General features: G+C 39.6%; 1 protein-coding gene across 9 annotated transcripts in view; it reads left to right on the top strand.

The window, feature by feature from the left end:
* Window positions 1-27,372, top strand: part of LOC105923295 (neurexin-1a) — a 400,667-nt gene that overhangs the window by 149,874 nt on the left and 223,421 nt on the right. For 6 of the 9 annotated variants that reach the window (XM_036126142.1, XM_036126141.1, XM_036126138.1 and 3 more), the window contains exons 1-5: window positions 1,493-1,775; window positions 4,134-4,157; window positions 5,281-5,442; window positions 14,878-15,319; window positions 24,005-24,388. In XM_036126142.1, the coding sequence (XP_035982035.1) occupies window positions 1,602-1,775; window positions 4,134-4,157; window positions 5,281-5,442; window positions 14,878-15,319; window positions 24,005-24,388 (1,186 nt within the window). In that variant the 5' untranslated portion in view covers window positions 1,493-1,601. Of the gene's footprint in view, window positions 1-1,474; window positions 1,776-3,246; window positions 4,158-5,280; window positions 5,443-14,877; window positions 15,320-24,004; window positions 24,389-27,372 lie in introns of those variants that run through there. The other 3 variants (XM_036126143.1, XM_021314689.2, XM_036126148.1) reach the window with 3 other exon arrangements.

The following is a 27,372-nucleotide window of genomic DNA, read 5'->3' as shown; positions in this document are numbered from 1 at the left end:
TTCTCTAGTCCCTTTGGTTCCCCGTGTCTCTAGTCCCTTTGGTTCCCGTGTTCTCTGGCCCCTTTGGTTCCCCGTGTTCTCTGGCCCCTTTTGGTTCCCCGTGTTGCAGGCTTTTGGTCCCTCAGTGTTCGGTTTCAACTCTTGCCCGCCTTCCTGGGCCCCCTCCACCCGCCGGTGTGGGATTCTGGGCCGTCCGGTGTCCGGCCTGGGGGGGGGGGACTGTCAGGATGCAGCTTATTGGCTGCAGGCTGAGCCTCTCTCCCTCTCTCTTGTTCCTGCGCAGCCTGACGGTTTCACCTGGCAGGCTGCAATTAACCCACAACTGCTTCCACCTGTTCCCACCCGCTTTATCAGACTCACTCTTTCTGTTCCCGTCGCCGGTCTATAGCGTTCACTCCCGCCGTCCCTGCCAGTTTTTTTTGTCAGCTCCGTTTGTACCCGTCAGCCTGAAGACTCCTTTCACCTGGTCTTGTTACAGTCAGCCCCAAAGACTTTCCGACAGTTTGTTTTCTCCAGTATTCGCTCAGAAGTTCAGACCTCCACCGCTCGGCTCAGACGTTCAGACCTCTACCGCTCGGCTCAGACGTTCAGACCTCCACCGCTCGGCTCGGACGTTCAGCCCTCCACTGCACGGCTCGGACGTCCTGTGCTCCACTGCTCGGCTCTGAGGTTCTGCTCGCATCTGCTCGGTTCTGAGGTTCTGCTCGCATCTGCTCGGCTCTGATGATCTGCTCGCCACTGCTCGGCTCTGAGGTTCTGCTCGCATCTGCTCGGCTCTGATGATCTGCCGCCACTGCTCGGCTCTGATGTTCTGCTCGACTCTGCTCGGCTCTGATGATCTGCTCGCCACTGCTCGGCTCTGACGTTCTGCTCGCCTCTGCTCGGCTCTGATGCTCTACTCGCCACTGCTCGGCTCTGATGCTCTGCGCTCCACGGCTCTGCTCAGATGTCCTGCTCTCCAGTGCTCGGCTCCAGAGTTCCTCCGGTCAGTCTCTCCACACTCCTCCTGCCAGCCAGCTTCTACACCCTTCACCTCCGTCCGTGAAAGACTCTGGTTATTCAATAAAAACTCACTCATAGAACTGACTCTGTGTGTGCGTGCTGTGTCCGGGTTCATCCCAGAAAAATATATCATAACAGCCAGTAGGCAGTGATTTAATTTGTGTGAATCTTGAGCTCCTTACAGAATTGTTTTCCAGCATGTGTTGCAGTAGTGATGAAAAATCACCGCTGCATGTATTTGACACTGTGAAATCACCAGCTTTGCTATGCTGAAAAAGCAGTGCCAAAATTGAAGATGGCTCGCTAAAATACTAATGACTGTTCCATTGTACATGCCCCTTTACTCCAGTTTCAGCAGGTTTAATAGACCAACATTTCGAGGCATTCTGTCCCTTTTAGACAGCTTCCCAATAAGCCCCCAAGAGGCCTCAACATTGATGAAACACATTTCTCTTTCTCTTGTCTCCCCAGGAAAAGAAGAGTATGTTGCAACCTTCAAAGGATCCGAGTTCTTCTGCTACGACTTGTCCTTGAACCCGATTCAAAGCAGCAGTGATGAAATCACATTGTCATTCAAAACCCTGCAGAGGAACGGACTAATGCTGCACACGGGCAAATCTGCAGATTACGTCAACCTGGCGCTGAAAAACGGGGCTGTGTCACTCGTCATTAATTTGGGGTCCGGAGCCTTTGAAGCTCTTGTGGAGCCAGTCAATGGGAAATTTAATGACAATGATTGGCATGATGTCAAAGTTACAAGGAATCTACGTCAGGTAACAGTACAAATGGTGATGAAGAGATTAGATAAATTAATTAAAATAAATACACTTAAATCATTGGCTTCATAAACTACGTTTGTTCTAAGACATAAACGCATTGCCTAATTTAATCATGGTGTTTTATGGTGGAGATCTTAGCAGCACCACAAGAGGGCAGGGACATCTAAATTTGAACCCAATACACAATTATTTTATTTTTCTCTGGCTTTTTTAAAGAAAATAAATGTCTATATTAACTTAAAGCAGCACAGTGTAACTTTGGACCTGAAACTTCCAGGTTTAGCAACCCTGAAGGCCACTGGCAACACTGCACTGTTGCAAAATTAAACAGTCTCCCTCTGGGTTTCGGAATCTGATAGCAAACCACTTTGGACCGGCAGATCGAGATGTTTTTGAGAAGGGCAATATTAAATTAAGCTAATACTTGGGTCAAAACTTATACAGTGCTGTTTCAAATACTCCAACAATTACAGCTTGTCTTTGGGAGAAAGTTAAAATGGCTTGAATTTAGTGGTTTATGTTCCCTTACATTATATTCCCTTACACAAATATACATTTCTGACCTATTTTGAAACTTTTATTTAGTAACGAAATCTGCATTTCTGTTACATAAAATAGCATAATGACAGTATTTTTATTTTATTATCCTAATATGCTTAAAGTATCAAAGCCCCAATATTTTGAACCATGTTCCTGTTGAAAGAAATTAAATATTAATTTATTAGCATGAAAAGTTTAGCGAAAAGAATCCCCCTTTGGGATCTATACACTTTCACTTTGATGGGCTCACCTCTGGAAGATTGTTTGCAAAAATAACACAATAATAGTTATTAGCTATAAACACAAAATTGTTGTAGATGTAATAGTAGTCGCACTAGTACAAATTACTTTGAGACTTTCCAGTTTCATTAACTTGCTTTACTCTCTTTAATGTTCATCAAGATTTGATGAGGACAGTCTTACCAGTAGTTTGACTTTTGCAAAGCAGGATGCCATCAGAGTTTTCCTGGAACATGTGGTTGGAAAAACACCACATGTAGTCTGATTTGTAGCATACTGACACAAATGAAACGGTGTCAGGATGCAGCTGTCACTATGCAAAGGGCAGACTCTTTACACCCTAGAAATTCCTTGGATAAAAACAACCCAATTTGAATTAGAGACAAATAACTAACACTTTCTGGTAAAAGTAATACTCTACACTTTTTCATATTATATTGATTTTTGCTTCAGTTTAAATGTCTAAAAAGTTATTTTCATTTAAACAACGGGTGGGATAATTTGCTGCTGACTTCACAATAGAATGCAATAGAATAGAATCATTGTTGCAGCATATTTAATACAAGTCTAAACATTTAGACTTCAGTCAAAATGTTTTGCTAGACTGTTTATCTACTGGTAAACAAAATACTGTATTTTCTTTCTACTGTTACCGATTCTCAGATAAACACCAGGGGGAAAAACGTCTAGATTTGTCCCTGCTCCCTTGCTGTGAAATGTTCATCTTCACCTCACCATTAATAATGCTTAGTTTGCAGTCTCTGCACTCAGGTTATTGGCAGATCTCTGGAAATTTCCAACTTGACCATTAACTGCATATAAATTTAAAAGGAAAACCCAAGCATACTGAGTGCATGCTGTATGGGGGATCAAGATATCCATCCTCCTCATTCCTTGTCAGGTCCTCTTTTCTTTGTCTCATTGCAGTAAAGTGATCCTAAAGTTCATCAGTAAGACCAAATGAAAGGTAAAGTATTGAATGAGTGCCAGAAAGTCTGATGCGATGGATTGGAAAATTGCTGAAGACTGAACAACAACAAAAAAATGCAAATGAATATTAATAGAAACGAACAAAAATAAGGTTATCATGAGTCTTTTAAACATAGAACTGCGTAAAGAGGGTCAAATGATGTGCTTTAGGGATTCTTTTTTATAAACCACATGATCTCTTTAAATCATGACCTTTCGTTGGATCTTTGGCTCGGGTGATTTTTGTTTTTTGATTTTTTCCTTCCAGTTTAGCTGTCAGGGCACACACAAAAAATGGTGCAAATATACCAAGAGACTCTCAGGGAGTCACTGGCTGAGCTCCGGCTCCTCTTGTTGGGCATTCTTATTTTTCTTGGTCAGCTTTTTTCTTGTTAAACTTATTTTGCCCTTTTTCTCCTCTATGTCACTAACATGCTTTGGAAACAAACTAACATCATTCATGGAATGTGTCATTCTACTAACCAGTATGGGTTTTGTCGTTTAACAATGTACTAACAGTAATGACCATCATATATTATTTGAGTAACAATCGTTATTCTGTTCACAGTTTTTAATTTCCTTTCTCCCCCCTTTTCCACAAAGCACTCAGGCATTGGACACGCTATGGTAAACAAACTACATTGTTCGGTAGATATCATTCTAATTGTTTCTTAGTTTGGGTTTGCCGTGTGTTTCTTTTCTTTCCTTTTTTTTTACTGTAGACGTCATTTACAAAATAAGGGAAATTGCGGTTGGTACTCTTCTGCTTACTTTTCAAATCCTTTTATTTCTATTTTTCGGTTCATTCATTGGTTTTCACTCTATTTACTCCACCTGTTCTCTGTCCACTTCTGTTTGACCCACTTCTTTTTTTTAGGAGCATCATTTTCGAGCCATTTGCAACAAGCTGTGGTTAATAATGAGGACGCCCTCCTGTCTGGCTGGACTGATGCTCTGTGGCTCAGCCAGTTGTACCCCCATTCACTTTGCATGTCATCCTCTTCAACCTACATGTTGGAAATGTCGAACTGCACATTTGCCAACATGAATGTAACAGTTGAGCTGTGTTTGTCATTTCCTTTCTCTCTGGTGATTTTTTTTTTTTTTTTTCCTTTTGTGATTTGGCAGTGTTCATTAACTTTTTCCCATGAACTTTTGCATGTATGTACCACTGTGACAAACATACAAAATATGATTCAGTATCCAAATACAGAATTTGGGAATAATTTCTTTTTGATTACTTAGAAACAAAAAGAAAAGACAAATACATGCATGTTCTTAATGCCCCAACCTTTTTCCCATACTAAAAAGGTGATTGCATGTGGTCCCTTTCTAACCTAGCGGCACGTTGTGATCCAATATATATAACTAATAACTAAATGTACTAATTTAAAATAACAGTTGAGTTGTAACTAACCTAGATAGCACTTTACTAACACCATTTTTGTGTCTGCTAAAGTACTTTTAAGTTGCATTGAAGGCAATACTAACACTGTAGTATGGGCAGTTTACTAACTTTATAACAAGCGGAGTATTCCTTTGAAGGTTTAAAATCTTCCAACTAATCAAACTGGACAAAATAATAAAGAAACAAGAAAAAAGGACACTTAAAACAGACATGAAAATGGGTTTGGGAATATAAAAAAACATAGGGTAATATGTGACTGACAAAAAGGAAGTAAGGGAATTGCATTGCATAAATGAGATTGCCTCCCTAAATCTTGTCCTTTCCCTGTGCTTTGTTGTGTAGGTAACCATATCCGTAGACGGGATCCTGACCACCACAGGATATACACAGGAAGACTATACCATGCTAGGCTCGGATGACTTCTTCTATGTCGGAGGGAGCCCGAGTACAGCCGACCTGCCTGGCTCTCCAGTCAGCAACAACTTCATGGGTTGCCTGAAGGAGGTAAACGCCGCTTCTCTGTGAACTCTTAAGACTGGTGGGTGTATGGGATGTACAGCTGGCTTCACCTCAGGACACCAAAACCGGCTCTTCACACCCACACACTGACCTTGTCTCTTTCTGAACACTCTCTTTTAGTTTGCTTCTCCTCCTCGCTTAATATAGTTCGATGCAAAACTTTTTTTTTTTCCTGATCAAATGTGTGCCAGTTCTTCTTCATTTGTGCACATCCAATGTTTAAGACATAAATGAAAACAATTCACAGATACGCACTGAGCTCTGTCTTAAAGTGGAGTTCAGCAACGTCTCTGTCAGATGCACATCAAAGAGAGGCGGTGATCTGGAGATTAGGGGAGTTGAATTTCCATGAGCAGTTGTGCCGTCGTAATATGAGTTCAGCATACCTTTCTGTGACTACCTTTATTCACACTTGCTCAGACCTAGTCATATTTAGTGACTACTGAAATTTGCTTTCAAAGTGCTGGAAATGTGATTTTGTATTTTGACAAACTCACCAGTCATGTCCACCTTGCAAGTACCAGGTTGAACCCCCTTTTGCCTTCAAAGTTTCTTTATTCCGCAATGGTATAGATTATCTAAGCAGATTTTGTTCCAAATTGACATGATAGTTTCAAGCAATTGCTGTGGATGTGTTAACTGCCCATCCATAATGCTACTCTCCTGTTCCACACACCGACTTGGATTGAGATCAGTGAAGACCAGTGGTGTAGAGTGCACTCATTGTTCAAGACATCCATTTGAAATGATCAGAAGTTTGTGGCATGATGCATTATCGTACCTGAAGTAGCGATCAGAAGACATGTACACTATGATTACAATGCTCAGTGGTAATGTACCCAAAGTGTGCCAAGAATACACCCCCCACATCATTGCACCCCACCACCATCAGCCTGAATCATTGACACAAGGGAAGGAGGTTCTTTGCTTTTATTGTTGTTCGTTCCAAATTCTGACCCAATCATCTGAATTGCACAGCTGATTCCACGTTCATCAGACCTGGTCTAGTCTTCTGCCGCTGTAGCCCATCTGATTCAGGGTTTGCTTTCAGATATTCTGCAAATCTTAGTTAATGAGTGGTCTTTTGAGTTATGCCTCTCATCTCTAACCCATCTGTCCATTCTCCTTTGACCTTTGACATCGGCAAGGCTTTTTAATAGACACAACTACTGCTCACTGGATATTTTCTATTTTTCAGACCACTCTCTGGAAATCCGAGAGAAGGTTTTATAAGAAAATATCAGGAGATCACAGTGATCTGAAATATACATGTTGTCTTATCCACATCTAGATGCCTAACTGCATTGATCTGGTACCATGAGATTTGGCATTTGTGTTAATTCATTCAACAAGTGCACCTGATAAAGAAGCTGGTGAATGCATTTCCTCCCAGATGATCTGTTCACAGCCATCTTAATCTGAGTCATGACCTTCAGCATATTTTACCTGTCATTCACTCCTTATCTTCTTCACCACAATAGCAGCATTTATACTGTGCACTTTATCTTCCAGAGATGAAAGTGAAAGGAAGAGGTAATTTGTTCACCACATGGCTCATAGGATACACTGTTACCTGTGTGTTTAACTTAAGTTGGTTTCTTACAGGTTAATAGATACTTTGACCTGTTGTTCTTTCCTCAACAAATGCTCACTTTATTAAATTACATGATCAATGTACTACAAAATGATCAATCAAGTTATTTCCTTCTTTTAAGATAAACCTTTTGTTTTGATTTGATTTTTCCTAACCCTTTGGTATCCCACATGTTGTATTATGTCTTATCCTGTAATTCTCAATATTCTCTGAGACAGGTCTGTTAATGAACTCACAGTGCCCGTATCACAAATCCTCTTTCCATGGGCAAGTCATTACAAAACTTGTGGTTATGAAGGCTTTCATAGTTATGTATGTATCTCTTCAGATGTGCCGACAGCAAGAATGGTGTCATTGCAGGCAGGCTATCAAATATAAAATCCTGTATCTTCTACACTCTGCTGGCATAAACGGAGCAATTCTCCCTTAATCATAATAGCTATATACTGAACAGCTCCAAAGAAGAAACACACTCCAGGCAGAGATATCAGACAGGGGAGGAAGCAGGCAGACGAATTCAGGAAGTCGAGGTCCACACACAGAAGCCAACAGGAGAATCCAACAGGAGCAAGTCAGGCAGGAGAAATCACAGTAGCGAGACAGGTTGAGATCAAGCAGGCACTCAAGGAACACCTTTACTAATTTATTTACTAATTTTACTAATGCTTTACTAATGCTTATGGCTTTCAAGAATCTGGTAGTGCTTATCCTTGTTGCCGCGACTCCCTTAATTGGAGCCGCCACAGGTGTAACTGCTCAGACCTTGATTACCAGGCAGCACCAAGAGCACGAGCAGGAAATTACGTCACAGAGACTGCAGACAGGGTTTTCTCATGCAGGATCAGACAGAATCATTACAGTAAACAAAATGTATCTTTTTCATTTAGCTAATTTAGTAATATAGTCTTGCCTTCAAATGCACATAGGTTTTAACATAATAAAACTTGACAAGCACTTTATCAAAATTCTAAATATAAATAACTTACACTTACCAATTTCTATTTCAGGCAAGCATGTCCAATTGCTTGTTGACACAAATAGTATATGGAGCTACTACCAATCACATGGTAGTAGCTCAGTACATTTGGTCTTATAGATATGGTAAAACTAACCCAATCAAGTTCGAACCACGCATCACAACAGGAAAGAATGGGGATTTAAGTGGCTTTGAACATGGTGTGTTTATTAATGCAAGTCTAGGTATTTAAAAAATGGTCAATGCACTGGGTTTTTTGCATGCAGTCATTTGAGAAGAAGAGAAATTATACTATGAGAGGAGATTGTGTGGATAAAGATGCCTTCCTGTTGTCAGAGCAGAATGGGCATACTGTGTGGAAATAGTGGGTTCAGTAAACTCTATTTACAAGCAAAGGTAAACAGTTTATCACCTCTAAGACACAAATCTAAATCAAATCTGTTAGTTTGTATTGCGCCAATTCACAACACATCATTTTAAGGCACTTTGAAGCATGAATTCAATCCAATCATACAGACAGATTGGTGAAACGTTTTCTATCTATGAAAACCCAGCAGATTGCATCAAGTCAATGACGCCTGTCTTGTGGAAATGACTTTGCAGCAGTGTCTCATACCGAGCATGCATGTAGTAACAGTGGAGAGGAAAACTCCCCTTTAACAGGAAGAAAGCCTTACCAGAACCAGGCTCAGTGTGAATGGCTATCTGCCAGGACCAAATGGGGGTTAGAGAAGACAAAGCAGAGACACAAAAAGAGGACAGCAACACTGGGGTACTTTAAGGAGTACTTTTATGTGATAGAAAAGTTAAAGGCTGGTTGCAATAGTAGCTCCTGAAGGGGTTTAATCTAAGAGAGAGACACAGCCAAGCAGATAAACTCTGACCCCGCATTCAAGTCAAGTGTATCCGCCATAGGAGAACATGACTCTGTCAGCAGCAGCAGCCCAGCCAATATCCATCTTCAGGACAGCGTCCAGGACAAGATGTCAAACCCTGAAAGTGGAGGGCTTTAGCAGCAAAATAACACAATGGGTGCCATTACTGACAGCCGAGCACAGTTTCACCAAAGCAGACAATGAGAACTTGGCATAGCTTTGCCTGCTCCACTAAATGTACAATAGATTTCAGCTCCAATATTTGGACAATAGAGTCAAAATTTGGTGCAAAATTAATTTTATCAGCTCACACACTTTGCCCCCCCTCCATAACTATCTGAGGAATTGTTTGTATTGCCACACACAGCTTGAGTATTGTTGTTTAGGACTATTTCTATATGATCGCAGTGCACCCATCTGTTAAATGTGGTTTCCAACAGGATAATGTGCCTTGTCACAAAGCTCAGATGATCTCAAACTGCTTTCTAGAAGTAGGCAAACATATATTATACTTCAGTGGCTTCCACAGTCACCACATTTCAGTCTAGTACAGCACCTTTGAGATTTGGAGGAATTGGCTCATGGACGTATAGCAGATAAATATGCAGCAGCTGTGCAATGCGATGGTGTCATTAGGACCCAGAAAATCTGAGAAATGTCTCAGACACTTTGTTGAATCTTTAGCATGACTAATTGCACCCGTTCTAAAGGTGAGAGGGGGTCCATCTCGGTACAAGCAAGATTTGTAATTTGAATTGTAATAGGAAACAGTGGAGAATAGAGCCTATCCATGCCAATGTAGCCATTTACTGGTTAATGTCCCAAATTATGAAACTAATGAAATGAAATAGATGTAATGTCCTCCCATAAAATGCTAAATGGCATACAACAAGACGATGCATCTCTGGAAATTGTAACATATTGGTGTGACAAAAAAATCTGAAGGAAATACAACAGAGTTGAATAAAAACCACAAAACACACACAACTCATAAAATGCATCTTAACAGCAGATTTGCATATTAGCAGCTCATGGTACAAAAGTGTGAAGCTGTCTGGTGGTCCTGCCTTTTATGTTGCGGTACAGTCTGCCTGAAGACCAAGCCTGGTTTCTGCAGCAGCTCTAAATGAGATCCTGGACACAGGGTCAGGAAACTCAAATAATCAGCTTCCCTCGCTATCCTTTAAAGGTCCCTGTTGTTGGCCACATGACGTAAAGAACCCATCAGCTCTGCAAAATGTTGTAAGGGTGCTGGTATGGGGAGATGTCAGTTTGGGTTTTCTCAGAAAGTGCAATCTCAAGCTCAATGCATTTAATCCAGTGTGGTAATCAAAGATCCATTGACAGCAACTTAAAATTTCCTAGTCAAATGTAAGACAAATTCTGGTGAAATATGGCTTCTTGAATATCACTTGTCATAAAAATAACAGTTAATGGAAAGGCATCAGCTGGTTTGTCCCTAGTCAGAATTTGTGTTGTCATAAGTTACTTTGTGTTTGTTGCTAGAATCACTAAAGTGAGAGAGGAAGTAAGGGTGTATAAAAAATATGGGTAGATTGGCAGCTATTGGGAAAGTCTCAGAGTGTACATTTTCATTTGTTCAGTAGCTGCCTCTCTTACCTAGCTGTACCTGTAGTTCCTGTAGGGACTATGTCGAAAAGCTGATGCCAAAAGGGGAAAGAAACTCAGTTGCCTCTTTGCTCCTTGCAAAGAAGCAACTGGAATGGCCATCAAACTGCCATATGACTTCTACATCTTATACAAAGTAAGACTCTGGGGGTGAGAGAGGCCTGTTTTTATTCATGATGGCTATACTGCAAAAAACTTTTAAGCAAATATGACTTTTCCAAGTTCCTAAAAAAAATTCACATTGCAAAAATAAGTAAATGAATAGATAAAAATAACAAAGGAAATGAAGCAATGAATGTTTTTATTTCTTCTCAAATTAGATTCAACATTAACCTCATAATATGAAAAACATATGTTTTGTTTAAAAATTGTACTTAAATATCTTACGAAATTGTAAGGAAGCTGAATTACTCCTTGTAATTTCAGTATATTGACACACTCTGTGCACCATCTCAGCCAATGCTTTGGAATCACACAAGTGCCTCATCACAAGTCAGCCTCTGAGTATGGTGTAATGGCATATGAGATGCAGCTTAACAGCATGTGCTCTAGTCCCTGATTGATGGTGTGTCACCATGGGGCTCTGGTTCAGTACTTGTGTGCAGATTCTAGCCTGAGCTACTACGCCTTCCCTGTTGGTTCTGATGGCAAAACAAACAGTGGTGCAGTAATAGCTCAGTTGTCACAACCGTGGTCTGATGACAAATTAGTGCAGCACTACTAGTGCAGAGCAAGGTGTAGCTCTGACCAGAGCTTCTTTAACTTTGAAAGGTGCCCTTTGTCTTAACTATAAAAAATTGATTTAGGTTTATTGGCTGTATCTGTTCCAACTTTGTCTCAATGACTCAAGTCCAGCTAGCAGAGATATTATCTTTTATCCCCCTTACTCCTTTCTACATTCTTTCTGTAGACATGACGTTCTGGTAATATGACCTTTTATATTTTTATTTCTTAATCCTAAAAAACAGATATATATTCCTACTTGAGACAAGAACACAATGAGATGTACACATTTTTTTTCAAAGAAAACATGGTCAAAATGTAGAAATAAATGCTTTATATGATCAATTAACGGATTTTCATCCAGTTTAGTAACCATAACATTAAATCCCATGGTGTTTTCGAAAACTAAACCCGATTTTAAGTCATTGTAATCCACAGCTTCCAGTTCCATCTACCTCAAATGTTAAGCACAGTGTATCAGAGTTGGTGATAAACATATCCCTGCATGCAAATGCAATCCCTTTGGAGGTGTCCCCAATTTCATGTGAAGACTTTGCATAGCCGGAAATACAAAAACATGGCTAGTTCTGTCCTTAAAATAGAATTTGTCTGATTCGACCCAAATGGATATGTGATAGTACTTTTCTCTTGGTTTGTAAACAGTCAGTAGGTCTGTTAGCATAAAAACACCATGCTCGTGTTTTTTAGTTTTTGAATTTCAGTAGCGCTTTCTCTCTCTCTCTCTCTCTCTCTCTCTCTGAATCTGAATTTTCACTGTTCAAAATGTTTGGTTTGATTAGCAAGCTGATTGACCCATATTCAAACACGCGTGTCCTATTTCTTTGAGGTAAAAAGATGAAGACCATATTGATGTTTTAATTGAACATGTTGACATTTGTCTAAATGTTAATTTGTTCCTCATATGGAAATTAGACATAACCACACAGACGGATTCCTGCAGCTGCATAACTGCTGCAGATACTCCTTCATTATGAAAATTGGATAATTATGAGACTGTGGCTGTTGGTTTTATTTATTTTTTATTTCAAGGCTGTTGCCAATTACAGTAATGTGCCACTGAGTGTGTAACTACACAAGCTGTGTTACCTACTTAGTTTACAGTAGAATGTTCTGATCAATACCAATGATTATTTTAACCAGAAATGGTTCCATGCGTTTGAAAAATAATTTCATGAGTCATTTAAACTCACTTTCTGTAATTATTTAAAAGGCTATAAAAAAATCTGGTTTATAAAAATATGAAAATACTAATGCATGCAGTGTCTTTCAAAATGTATTGAAATTTATTGGATTTTTTTTCACTTTACCTCCACAAGCTTCAATTTATTTTACTGGAAGTGGGATACTAGGACATAGCTTTACCCCTTAAATAAAATCTCATTCAAACAATTGACTACAAGTCAAATAATAAATATGTAGAGTCTACGTAGGATTTTTAAAAAATCTTAGTATATAAATACAGCTACAAAAATCGAAGGAACAATAAGCACAAAAGAAAGGTCAGAGAGAAAGCCGTGGAAACATTATAGGCAAGGTTAGATTATTAAAAACAGTATCCTGATCTTAGAACAACTCAAAGAGCACTAGCTAATCAGATATTTGAAAATAAAAAGATCTCTAATTTATGAATACATGGCCATCCACCAAAACTGACAAGCAAGCAAAGAGAGCATTAACCAGCAAAGCAACCAAGGAATCCATGGTAATTCCTGAGGAGATGCAGATGTCTGTGGCTCAAGTGAGAGGATTTGTTATTAGCACAGCTATTTTTAGCTCTCTATAAATCTTGTTTTTAAGAATGATTGACAAGTAATTATTTAACAATCACCATTTTATTTGGCCACACAAGCTGTAGGTGACAACAAAGATCATGAAGGAAGACAATGATCCAGTCAGAAACCAATATATTACTTTTTGACCTACATACAAAATGTTCAGCAAGGAAGCAACAATGCAGATAACTCAGGAAATTATATTCGGACAGTGAAACGAAGTAGTGTGAGCATCATGCTGTTATAATGCTTTTCTTCAGCAGGGACAGTAAAGCTGATCAGAGTTGATGGAAAAAGGAGTGGATCTAAATACAGCACAATGCTCGAGGAAAGAAAACTGTTTAAGGGTGCAAAAAATTGTGAGAGTGTGGCAGAGGTTCACCTTCTAATAGGACAAAAAAAGCGTGTCAAACCCTAGCAAAACCTTAATCAAATCTGTTTGTGTCAGATTGGCCCAGTCAATGGCCAGAGCTAAGCTAACCAGGGAATTTATGGCAATACATGAAATGTGCTTTTCATAGACATTCCCCATTCCAGACTGAGTTTGAGGTATTTTGCAGAGAAGAACGGGCAGAACTGTCAGTCTGTAGATCTGTGAAGGTTTTAGAAACATACTTCAAATGATTTGCAGCTGTAAAGGCAGTGTACTGTATGGTGGTGCTGCAAAGCATTGACTCAGGACTGAATAAAAACACACACACCACACTTCTCAGATTTCAATTTCAAAGATGTTTTAAAACCAAGCATCGTTTACCTTATTATTCGCAATCATGTACTGCTTTGCGTTGGTTTGTTATGTGCAATCACAATCAAATAAATTGGGCGTTGTGCGACAAGGTGACAAAATGTGAAAGCATTCAGGAGGAGATCAATAGTTTTGCCACAGTTGAAAGCTGGTGATACTTTTTCTGCATCGCATAAATTTGACTGTGTGGCTTTGACCAAGGTGTAGCTTTCTTTTCTCTCATTACAGCTGGGGCAGACTCCAGACCGTCAGTGACCCTGAATAGGTTAAAGTTGGCATCAAAAATGAATGACATTGAGTTCCTACCCTCAGCTCTGAGTCACAATTCAATTCCAATTAATTTTGTCAGCCCCACTAATACTAAACTGGGTCTGGGTATTATTGTCTGAGAGCATGACCTGAAAAAAAATACTGTATAAAGGTTACAGAATTAAAATGTGTCGAGATTTTCCCCTAATCAATTTACTAAATTGCGTGCAAAATACTGAGTGCCATAGAGTGGATGAGTAAGCTCATGTGCTCTTTTTTTGAAAGGCACATCCATCATCTGCCCACTTTTTTATAATCACAGACGCCAACAGGGGCCTTAATCAGCATTTTGCATAAGACCTGTAATCAAGACACTAGTTTAGATTTATCCCTTTCCTCTCACTTCTCACGCAGACTCTAAAGACCTTTTGCCTAAAATTTCCCTCCAAACCATTATCACAGTTGCTTTGTAAATTGAGATCTTTTGCTTGGTTTTGCTGGCAGTGAAAGCACAGTAAAAATCAAACTAGATGTCTTGCTTCTTTACCCTTCAGCCAGTAAGCGTAGACAGTGGACTTGTTGTGAAGGCTTGAGATAAGGAGCCAAGAAAAAAGGGAGATGTGAGTGACATTTTGGTTCCATGTAGATGAAGTTTCTCACCCACAGGTAGAGTGTAACAGAGCTGACCAATTCTTGAGGCAGATAATCACGGCATTATCAGGGATTAAAGGCTATGTGGACAGATGCAGTTTATCTGATGTGTATATTCTCTTTTGAATGCCTATCTTTATAACTGTGCTGCATAATTAATTTTCATTTCTCTTCTTCTGATTCAGGTTGTTTATAAAAACAACGACGTAAGGCTTGAGTTGTCCAGACTGGCCAAGCAGGGTGATCCCAAGATGAAAATCCATGGTACTGTGGCCTTTAAGTGTGAGAATGTCGCCACTCTTGACCCCATCACATTCGAGACACCAGAGTCGTATATTATCCTCAACAAATGGAATGCCAAGAAGACGGGGTCCATCTCCTTTGACTTCCGCACCACCGAACCCAATGGCCTTCTACTTTTCAGTCATGGCAAGCCCAAGCAGCAACCAAAGGACTCCAAGACACCCCATACCCTTAAAGTGGACTTCTTTGCCATTGAGATGCTGGATGGCCATCTGTACTTGCTGTTGGATATGGGCTCTGGAACCACGAAGACCAAGGCAGTCAATAGAAAAGTCAATGATGGTGAATGGTACCACGTGGACTTCCAGCGAGATGGGAGATCAGGTAACTATAAAGACCTTTTACATTAAAAAATAATGAACAGTCTTTAGGTGAAGAACCTACAATTGAGTCAAAAATATAGGACAGAAATAAAATGCAAGCTTTCTAATGTTGGTCATTTGAAATCTAAAGTTTTTTTTTCCAATAAACAAATGCAAAATCTAACTAGAAACTTACAAAATATCTACATCACTTAAAACTGCGTTCCTCTGTGAGTTCACATTTTAGTTGTCTAAATATATAGTAATTTTAGACCACTTATTGAGTCTATTGCAAAGATTATAAAGTCTAACAACATCTAGAAGGAACCACCTGCGGAAGCGCTCCTTAGAGTATCTGGGATGCATCGTTCTGTCACTGAAAGACACAGCTCCATGCATGAGATGGGAGACATTGTCCATCAGTAATGTTATTTTTGTTATAGTCCTTTTGTCTCCCACCACTTGTACAAGGTCCAGGAGACATCCCAGGACAGAGCTGGTCCTCCTAATGAGTTTATCCAGCCGCTTCCTCTCAGCTACAAATAAGCTGGTGCTCAAAAAAAAAAAAATACATACCATAGAAGATGGTTTATGCCACCCCAGAGTCACAGAAGGTCTTGCACTCCAAAAGACCTGTCTCCTCAGCAGATAGTCTGCTCTGATCCTTTCTGTACAGAGCATCCGTGTTGTGACTTTAGTTCAGTGTTTTTATATATGCACTGCACCAAAGTGTTTGAGTTTCCAAGTCCACACTTGCCATCAACTTTAATAACTTTAATTTTACATCAGTCCTCAGTATTGGCAAATACATCATCTTGAATGACAGATAATTAACAAAAAAAAAAACTGTACAGGCCATCCTGTGCATTGTTCCTTAATGTGCAAAGTTCATCAGAAGCCTTGGATAGAAGCGGGATCTCCTCTCAAATATTTTTTTTAACCAGGTAAAAAGTACTTCTTCTGGATTAGCTTTATATTTCTCTGATCAAAAAAAGAAAAACTTCCATTACCATTCATTGTCTAAGTTTTCACTGGGCGCGTGTATTATTTTCATTATTTCTGAAATATACAGCTTTTTGATAGAAGTGATTTAGCGCCAGTCGATCAGTGCTGTGATTCCAAACACACGTCTGACACAGAATAACTTTTAGCCCAATAATGTGCCCTTTGAGGCTCAAGCTGTTCTGCTCTAGTCCCTGTTGATTTGCTTATTGAAGCAGCATTTTGTTAGTGTGAGCTTAAAGCCAGGGCCTAGCAATGTCATGCTACAAATTAGATGTACCCTTTGACCATGTTTTCCACTCCATCTCAAGAGGTGGATTAAACGGTTTCATTATCCCCTAAAGCAATGCTGGGTTGCAGTCCCAAACTGAGCTGTCAAATACTGTCAAATTCATGGATGATATTCATATTCTATTCTAGATTAATATATACATTGGTCATATTGATCATTTCAATTGTTGTGTAAAACATTTCTTTTCAGTTCCATTTTTTTTGGCACATCGTTGTGATAAAGAGAATAGCCACTGAGTGTTTTTTCTACATCATAGTGGAAAGAAAAAAACTCCTTCTGACTTTACTGATAACATAAATCCTGAACATTTAGTTACGGTAGACCAAACTATAAGAAACAATGTCTTGCTAAATTAGATTGTGTTCATTATCTGTCTAGTACCCTCCTATCATCCTCCTCCACATACTTACTCACATTCACTTACACTAACACATGCACACACAACCTCGAGCCCTCTCGTCAAGTTCTCTTTACTCACCGCTCTCTCTGTCTACTCTGCCTAAGTTTCCATGGAAACAGGAGGTGGTCTCTCCCAGGACTAAGACAGTTGCTGCACAGTGCTGAGATGTACGCTAATGACATTTCAGAGTAACTGTGTTCCCCTTCTCCTCAAGTCTAAGGCATCAACACTTTGCTACCAGAGTGTAAAGGGGACATGAAAAGGCATCTGCAATACAGTGACTTTTACCATAAGTGTGCAAAAAAATTGTTAGATAAGCTACATGTATGATACAGTTTTAGATCTGTTTAATACTGTTCCATGGACTTGAACATCTCCAAGACTGTATTAATGTTAGACCTTATCGCTGTGTGAAGACAAGCAGCAGCTTAATGCGCTGTTGGTACATGGCACACGTGTTGTTCTTCTTGTTGCTTTCTCTATCATCCAGGATGTCCGTGTCTGTGAATCCAAACGCGTTGGACCTTGCTAAGCATTCACAAATGCTCATTAACTGTCTTCATGTGATTTCTGGTAACCCAGGGTGCATGATGTAATATATATATATATATATATATATATATATATATATATATATATATATATGTTAGTGCTGTCAGTTAAACGCGTTATTAACGGCGTTAACGTAAACCCATTTTAACGCCGACAATTTTTTTTGTCGCCGTTAATCGCTCGTCAAAACACACACACCGTTCCCTAATGTTTTTCCCCCCGCCGCGCTCTCCGGACTGTGTTTCTTTTACCCTCAGCGCTTTCCGTACTTTCAAGAGTGCTAGAAAACTGTAGCAAAACAGACCCGTGCTGCGCTCACTGTTGCCAACAGTGAGCGCAAAGTTTCTTTTACCCTCGGACACATGCGACTTTGGGCTCTTTTCTAAAAGCGCTTATAAATTTCATGAGTCACGGGTTGCGTTTTTTTTGGGCAGGTTTCGCTTATTTGGGCTCTAAAATAAGTGACGAAATAGACCTGCCTGCACTACATTTGAGTGTATCCAGCTGAAATATCCCGTATTTTCTGCAGTTTACGGTGCAATAACCGGTGATAAATGCTGAAAGTAGATTACATGGTGCGTAATACCATGTCTATCTTTGTTTAAGAGGCAAAAAAAAAAAATATCGGCATGAAAACAGGTATGTATTTACACATTTGTTTACACACTGTGTAAACATCAGGGCGTCATGATTAGTCATATAGCCATCATAGTCCAGAGTTTAACATTTGGCACCAGGATGTTTTCATTCCAATTCTGAAAAGTGCTTGAAAAATAACAAAATAAAAATATTTGTTGTACAAGCATGTATTTTATTAGTGTCATTTATTGCAAAATTGCATATTAAAATGCCCAAACAGGCTATTACACTTTCAGAAATAAAAGGATAAAATATGGGATTAATTTGCGATTAATCTTGAGTTAACTATCGACATTATGCGATTAATCGCGATTAAAATTTTTAATCGTTTGACATATATATATATATATATATATATATATATATATATATATATATATATATATATATATATATATATATATAGCACTTTATCAAGTCCTGAGGACCCCAAAGGGCTTTACACTACATTCACCCATTCATTCACACATTCACACGCTGACAATGGCAAGCTACATTGTAAGCACAGCTGCCTTGGGGCAGGCTGACAGAAGTGGGGCTGCCATACAGTTGGTGACAGTGTGCCTTATGACCACCAACAGCAGCAAAAAGCAGGTGAAGTGTCTTGCCCTTGGACACAACAACTAAGATGGCCATATATATGTCTGTGTGTTTGAAATGGTCATCTTATAATTAAATAAATTAGCTGAATATTGAACATAATAAGCAACAAATAACTCGTCATGGACCTTTGCAGATTATGCATAAAACTAATAAATTCCCTGTCCTTTTTTTTCTTGTGCCTGTAGGCTTACTCGGCAGTGCTTCTTTCATATACTTTTTTTTAATGTTTGACTGTATATTGGTAAAATTAAAACTTTAGAAAGGAATTATGAATCCCTTGAAAGCACACATCAGGAAGCATATGGTATTCACAGTTTCTCATCTGTGCGTCAGGTGTTTTATTGATACAGACTACCTAGCACATCACTCAGAACAAGACTGCAACACAACAGCCAGACATAATTATCCACACCTCAGTCCTTCATGAGCATGACTTCTTGCAGCCATGACAATGGTGAATAATGACCCCTGCCCATTTAGTTTAGTGGCTTCTTCTGATAGGCAGCAAAGAGGCAAATTGACTTTTGCTCTCTGAAACCATTTTCTTACCTCACAGCATTTTAGACGCTACAAGATGTTGTGCCTTTAAGCGGGGGTTTCTTGGTATTAAGTGCCTTGGGTCACTCATCAGGGACATTACATGGTGGTTCAACTGCAGACACACACAACACTGCTTTAAATGCAAACATCCTTTAAATGCAGAAATGCCCACGTAGAGTAAACAAACAAATGCAGAGCAAGCAGAGATACTGATGGCACTTTCTTCATCCTCACAGCCACCTTACTGGCTTCTCTTCCCACTGAGAATCCAATCACATTGGAGAGACTTGGCTGTACTGCCCTAACTGGATTGCAGTAATCCCCTGTCTAACATGTTTTGGGAATGTGTGAGCGGGGTTACTAGATCTCATGCCAAGTTGAGCCAGTCAGCTGATGCAGAAGGTGTGAGAGAGATCTCAGTTGTCATTTGGACCCCTGTGTTAACATTTAAAAATAATGTGCTCCTTATGGGCCAGCTTACAGAGAGAGTGAGAGAGAGAGGTGAAGAAGATGAAATGTCACAATTGTCCTTTGGCTTGAATAGTGGTTTGACTTCTAATTCTCTAAATTCAGTTATTCAGTTAATTGCAGCAATGCTGTCTAAAAAGAAGATATGTAGTTTTCCTCAGCTTGCTTTTGGAGTAAACTTACAGTTCACTCCAAACATTTCAGGTGTAACCGGGCTGAACTTGGCCGTCTGTTTGTTCAGCTCGGTCCAGATAGAAGTAGCCTTGTTTTCGTCTTTTCCTCTTTGTCCTAGTATAACACCTCCGCGTTGTGTTTTAATGATGGCCAAGAGACGGAAGATGTGGAATGATGCGTTTAATCTGCGTGGAACAGGATATGTACTGGTCACATATAGGCTCTTCACAGCAGCAACAGCACCTCTCGTGCCCGTCTTGCATATAATGGCAACAATAATACATTTATATTTAAAAGAAAAGGGAACAAAATAAAACAAATACCTGCGTGGAACAGGATATGTACTGGTCACATATAGGCTCTTCACAGCAGCAACAGCACCTCTACGAGGAACAGCATTAGCAATTAGCATCAAACTAGCTGTTATTTCCAAACATATTTAGTTTAGCACAGTGTTATAACAATAATAAAATGCACGTAGTATCTCATTTGCCATAAATACATCCAGCCAGGGATCATACAATTGACTATGGCTCATAATACACCATACTTTACCACTGTGCTAACAGCGAAGAACTCACCTCGTGCCCGTCTTGCATATAATGGCAATGAGGTAGCTGTACACACTGCTCTTATCGTAGCCGACCACCAATAGAGGGCGGTGTTTCCCCATAATATAGTGAGCCGAATGAAAAATAATGACAAGTGGAAACATAACAAATTAAACCTGTTACACAGGCTCATATTTTCTGCTATTTCACAGCATTCGTTTTATTTGGTCTTTCAATTAAATCCTTTTTATTTAATTTTTATCTTGCAGTCAGTGGTGACTGATGAAATAAAATAATTGGGATGGGAAGGTGGGGTGGAGGTGCACTAGTGGTCGGAGATTACAACATGACAATAAACTACTTGGACATAAATTTGTTTGCGGTCACTTGCCAGCTGTTGGATTTTTTTAAGTTTGGTCGGTCTGGTCTCTGTTCCTTTTTTTGTTTGTTTGTTTTCCTCCAGCAAAAGTCTTGTGTATAATGTATATAAATGTTTTTTTTTTTTTTTTTTTTTTTGCTGTGACACTGTCTCCTGTCTTTTTGTTGCTGTTGTCTGACTCTTCCAGTTGCAATTGTATGTTTTAGTGACATTAGCACCTCTGAGCTGCCAGAGGTGTGACTTTGATTGACAGGTATGATGAATTAACCTGAGGCAGTGTGGTGCAGGGGCAAAATGGCAGAGAGCACGTCCAGCAGATCGAAAAGTTTTCTTGCTAACAGCATTAAGTTATGAGTTGATTACTTCTTCACTAGACATGTTCCTCCGAAAGGTGATGCTGATTTGCTGTGTATTTATTCTTTGCAAATATGAGGCAACGGGAGAGAAGGAGAGTGGAAAGAGGTGTGGAGGTAGGAAGTAATGGTGTGTCACACATCTTGTTCTGGTCTACATACAGTTTTAAGTAACTGGTTATAGGTGAGCATGAAGTCACATGAAAGTCAAAAGGTTATACAGATACATACATTTGTCAAGTGCCCCTTGGCATAGAAGCATTAAAATTAGGAGGCAGACACATTTTATGGGAGAACAGATGTAATAATTATTTTATTTCGTAATTTATATTTACTGTTTCTCCTGTACAGTTATTTTCATCAACTTTGATGGGGGGTAGCGCCCAGGCAGCACGTATTTACAAGGCGCTCTTGAGAACAACATGCATCGACACAACATTTGAGCTGGCAGAGGCAGGCTCGGGATTTTTCTCGAACCCCTGTTCTCCGGCAGGACATACACACATTTTTATTTCTATCAGTGTTTGTCATCAGGTTCACATGGTGATTATCACTTAACACTCTTTTATGCCCATTAATGTGTTTGCAAAGACATGTCTGTCTCATATTCTGCTTTTGGCTGTGAATGCCATGAACATTGCCTGTTCTTCAGTCTTTGTGTGTTGTGTTCCCCATGGTTCAAGCCTGACATTGGCTCATGTCCCCATAGGACTTTGGTGAGGCTTCAGACGTAACATAGTTTGACTGTGTTTACACAATTCCTAGCAGGACTTTGACAAGTAAGCAGAGCAGTCTGAGTCTGAGGTCTCAGTGATGATGGCATCCGTCTTCTACTTGCATCAGTTTAGACCGAGATCACTTTAAACAAACATGTTCTAGGTTTCCAATTTCTTTGCTCGCATCCTATGACTGTAAGTGACTGTAAGGCTTCCAGTAAGTATACATATATATATGGCCTGAAAACTGTAAAGGGCTATTAGCTTAATGATGGCCCCTGCAGTATTTACCTTTTAAATGTTTTATTCAAAGAGCAATCGTCCAAATCACTTCCTACAGCCATAGGGTGAAGTATGTCAAAGCTGAGAGTGAAGACACTTTTGTCACAATTCATCCCGATGTTCATTCTTCGGATGGGCACCTGCTTTAGTCTGGGAAAAGTTTTCTCACTAATGAGTTTGATGTAGTGAGCTCGTTAGCTGTAACCTGAAGGGAGCTGTTCTGGCTGCATGACGGGTGGCCCATGCCAAGTGTGCAGAGTTTAGAAGTCTCAACAGCTGGTGCTGGAGAGAGCAGGGGCAGTGGGTGACGGCAGGAAAGTGCTTGGAACAGATGCCTGGGGCCAAGACCCCGAGAAGAGAGCTGGAACATGTTACTTTGCACCAGGTTAATCATTGTGCACTAGGTATTTAGCTGTCTCTTATGCATTTTTCCGAGTAGGCTGGCTCACCTTGGTTATAAAGTGAATGCATAATCAAGATCATTAGCATCTATTTTATTTTTAAAGAGCTTAATTGCTGTTGGGTAAAATTACACCATAATAAAGGATCAAAAATAAGTCAAATGTGTTAATATTGTGTGCTTTATTTATTCACATATGCTCAGAATTGTAATGAAATATGAAAAGCCCCTTTTAATCAAATTTTTTTATTATGCCATCCCACTCTATTGAAATTTCATGTGTGGCTCAGGGCTTGTTTCCAAACACAAGCAGTTTGACTTGAAATGTCACCTAAAGTTGTGGTCCTATCAGGCACACTGGTACTTTGGAGTCCTGCCATTTAGCCTCAGACAGACTGCTAATAGCTCTGTCATATCTGCCAAGGCATACCTCTGCCACTCAAAATGTAAATTACAACTTTATGGCAATCGTAGTTTCGGGCATCCTTAGCCTATTTTTTTTTCTCCACCACTGCCTGTGCTGATCCTCAGCAGCACAGTGTATGGATTACTCGATGTGGATGCGGGCAGACGAGGCAGCCACCATTAATTAAAGTCCACAATGGGTCCTGCGCCGAGAGTGACAGATCCATATACAAATTAATCACTCGTTCTGAGTCCCACAGTAAGGCCTTCCTTTTCTGAAGCTTTACAGTCCGGTCATGTCCGCTGTTGTTTACGGTGCTCCAGATTGAGAATTAAACCTGAATGAGAGTGATAAATCATGGCAGAGAAACACACAAACTCCCACCCCAGGTTTATGTGTTGGAGAGCCACAGACAGGGTGAAAAAACCTCAGTCTGCAGTCCGTTAATCAAGCTCAAAAAGATGGCTACTATGTTGTTGTTGTTTTTTTTTTCTTTTTGGATAGGGTGGTGGTAGAGGACATCCACAATGATAAAGAGGGCAATGATTTTTCTTTTCCTTTTTCATTTATGAGCACTGCTTTATAGATAAAGTAGATTTATTAGGGGGAATCCAAGGAAAATGGAGAGGATACTCTCAGGGATCCCAGATTAAATTCCTAATTGACCAGCCGCCTGTGATTAATAAGTCTTATCAACAGTCATCCGTCATTCTAAATGAAGAAAATCCTTACTCTGTTCAGATGTATAACCTTAATTAGGCTAATTTCTTCATTCAACTGGGTTAAAACTGACATTTCTTGCAAGCTTATATCTTGACCAGGCATAGTTTTTTTTTTTTTTTTTTTTTTTTTGGCATTCAAGGACATCAATAGCTTTTATAATCTGGTATGTAGCCTTACATAACAGGCTGTACTCATCCAACTCTATCTTTTTATTGCTTTCTCTTTAGGTACTATCTCTATCAATACTCTCCGTACTGCTTACACAGCCCCAGGAGAAAGTGAAATCTTGGACTTGGATGACAATCTGTACCTTGGGGGTCTGCCAGAGAACAAGATGGGGCTTGTGTTCCCCACTGAGGTGTGGACAGCACTGCTCAACTATGGCTATGTGGGCTGCATCCGAGATTTATTCATTGATGGGCAGAGTAAGGATGTGCGACGCCTGGCAGAGGTCCAGAAGGCTGCTGGGGTCAAACCCTCATGCTCTAAAGAGCCTCCTAAACAATGTTTGAGCAACCCCTGCCAAAACAACGGAGTCTGCAGAGAAGGCTGGAACCGCTACGTCTGTGACTGCTCTGGAACCGGATACTTGGGACGCTCCTGTGAAAGAGGTAGAACTTTCTTTTTACGTCCTTTGTTCCCCACAAGCTTTATAAACTGGAGATCCTAAGTTTGTCCCTATAGTTGACGGCTGCACTCCTTGGTCATGATGCTTTATTTGGTATTGCAAAAGCATGAATGTGCTGAAGCAGAAACTTAGTGGGAAAGATCTTTAGATAGCATCATAACAATTTAAATGCTCAGTTTTATTCTCCTGCAAAAACACAGTGGTGTACACAGTAAATGTGACTGCAGTGGATATGCTTAGGACTTTTGTTTTGACTTGGTATTTGATGCTTATGCATGTAGTCCAAGTAGAAAAAAAGGCTTAGTATTATATACTTGCAAAAACCAAAAAAAAAAATTATATTCTTAAATACATTAATTGGCCACTTTATTAGGTGTGCCTGTTTAGTTACAATAATTGTCACCACACACTGCAGCTATAAGTCAATTATCTTACAGCAATTCAGTACATTTAGGGATCTTGATGTGCTATGGATGAAAACAGAAACACCACAAGATTGCTGATCTGAGTATTTCAGAAACTGCTGATCTACTGAGATTTTTTTTTTTATGCACAACATCCTTTTGGGTTTAAAAAGATTTGTCAGAAAAGGATAACATATCCTGTGTCTGTTGTGTGGCTGAAAATGCCTCGTTGACATCAAAGGAGAATGGTTACTGATGATAGAATGACAGTAATACCTCAAATAACCATTTGCTGCAACCAATGTATGTGGAGTACTATGTATAAAGGCACAACGCATCCCTTAATGACCACATCATACTCATCTTGTATTGTTTACTTCAACTAGGATAACGCACCTTGTCACAAAACTCATTTTATAAACCAGTTTTGTGAGCAGAACAGTGAGCTCATTTTACTCTTGTGGTCTCCACAGTCACCAGATCTTATTCTAATGAATCACCTTGGAATGTGACTGAATAGGGAGACATGCATCCTGGATGTGTGGCCAATAATTCTGCACCAACTGTTGCTCTCATGACATATAGATGGAAATGCCTGAGGAATGTTTTCAACACCTTGCTGCATCTCTGCCATAAAGAGTCCGGGCAATTTTGTAGGCAAAACGTGTCTGTTGGCTGAATATTCATAAAAAATAGGTAACTCATTACTGAAATGCATAATGTTTCAAATTCACACTGAATTTCAAAAGCCACTCACTCATGAGATTTCTTTGTCTATTGGGCTGAATGTCCCCAGATTGAATACTGCAGAAATGAAAACCCATAAACAAGGACAGTCTCAAAATATGCCAACTGGATGAGTCAGAAATTTGGTAGGCTGATGCTCGATCCTGATGAGTGGCAGGTGACTGATGCACCACCGAGACACTGCTGGTCACGTCCACCATGCTCACCAATCACTAAATTTGCTGCCTTCTGCCAACCATTAGCCTCATCAAACTATTCATTCATGGCAAGCTCTTGTGCAGAATACTTATGTGTTTCCTTCAGAGAAGAGAAATGGGAGAACAAAGTGTCATACGGCTAAATATTAAACTTCCATGTATTGGCTATAGCAGAGTTACCCCTGACCCTGCAGGAAGAATTTTTGTGGGAAGCAGATAATTGCATTGCTGCGTCTCAGAACATAAACCTCTTCCTCCAACTAGCAAATTGTGAAGGTGGCACTCCTAAAGCGGCTGATATTTGGAAATGTATTTGTTCTGATGTTGTATATACTATAGCATTTGTTTCCCCCAATAAAATCCTATGTACATTCAATACATTGAAAAAGAAAATGTTGTCTTCTCTTTAAACTCATTAGTCTTCAGGCAGTTCTGTTGTAAAAGGTATTGTACTTTTTTGAAAATTAAAAACAAACAAACTAGAAATAATATTTTAACATTATTCCCATTCATCCACTGACCTTTTTCTTAAAGTGATCCACGATTAGTTGTAACAATAGACTTTATTTGACAAATATCTAGTTTAGATGTAAAAACAATACAGTAAGAATATTGTAGGCTGTTTAGTTTTTATGACTTTAAATAAAATGTTGTTACACGGACGTTGCCATGTTGTTTACGCTACAATGCATTCTGGGTAAATGACCTATGCTAGGTCTATTAGCGCTAGCTCCACCCAGCCAAAACAGTAATGAGCAATGTTAAACCTTTTCAGTTTGGACCGGAGTGTGCGTTGAGATTATTGACAATGTAATAATAATAATAATAATAATAATAATAATAATAATAATAATAATTTGGCCTTTTTCCTCACTTAGGGGTTTAATTAATTTGCTATTACAGTATATTTATCAACATAGTCCTGTCAAGTGATCAAATTCAGTTTAAATGATTACTTTGCACAAATCCTTAATTTTTTTCTAGAAATGGCAAAAATTGTATTCCTCTATCTTAGAAAAATGTTGGTAGTTATGCTTGCCTGCACAGCTTTTCACATGTTTATTTCTGTTCTAGCTAACATGTATTTTGTGTCTAAGAAGTTAGTCAAGAAAGAAAAACAGATTTTCTTGTATTTATTTACTTATCCTGAAATTGTTCTTGGATTTAAATAAATGTGAAATGCTTTAACTTTGCTCCAAAACCAAAAAGTGAAAACACCCAATTCAAGTAGCTTTGAACTAGAAGCTGCTGAAGTTTCCTCTATTGTGACCTTCTGTCATCTCTCTCAGCACTTGAAAGTCTTCTGACATCTCTGCTTGTCTGTCCAACTTTCATTCTTTGGCTGTCTGTGTGCTTTTGTCTAACACCGGCATTAGTGAGCGTGTGAGTGGGAGCAGTGGGACGGATGGGCTCTGGCGCGCTGCCAGCTGTTTTGATGGCTCCAGATTGCCTCTGCACTGGTAGGATGAAGCAGGCACCAGCAGGCTGAGGAGCTGTCAGAAAAATTACCCCAGCTCTCACTTAGCCATGCATGGTGTACCACCCGGTGGCAAAATACAGCTACTGCATATGGAAGAGGAGGACAACAGCAACGATTGGAAGGAACAGGAGGTGGAGCT

The sequence above is a fragment of the Fundulus heteroclitus genome, chromosome 22, assembly GCF_011125445.2.
Source record: "Fundulus heteroclitus isolate FHET01 chromosome 22, MU-UCD_Fhet_4.1, whole genome shotgun sequence".
Lineage (NCBI taxonomy): Eukaryota > Metazoa > Chordata > Actinopteri > Cyprinodontiformes > Fundulidae > Fundulus > Fundulus heteroclitus.
Note: the sequence above shows the minus strand (reverse complement) of the source record. Positions and strands in the feature narration are given on the sequence as shown.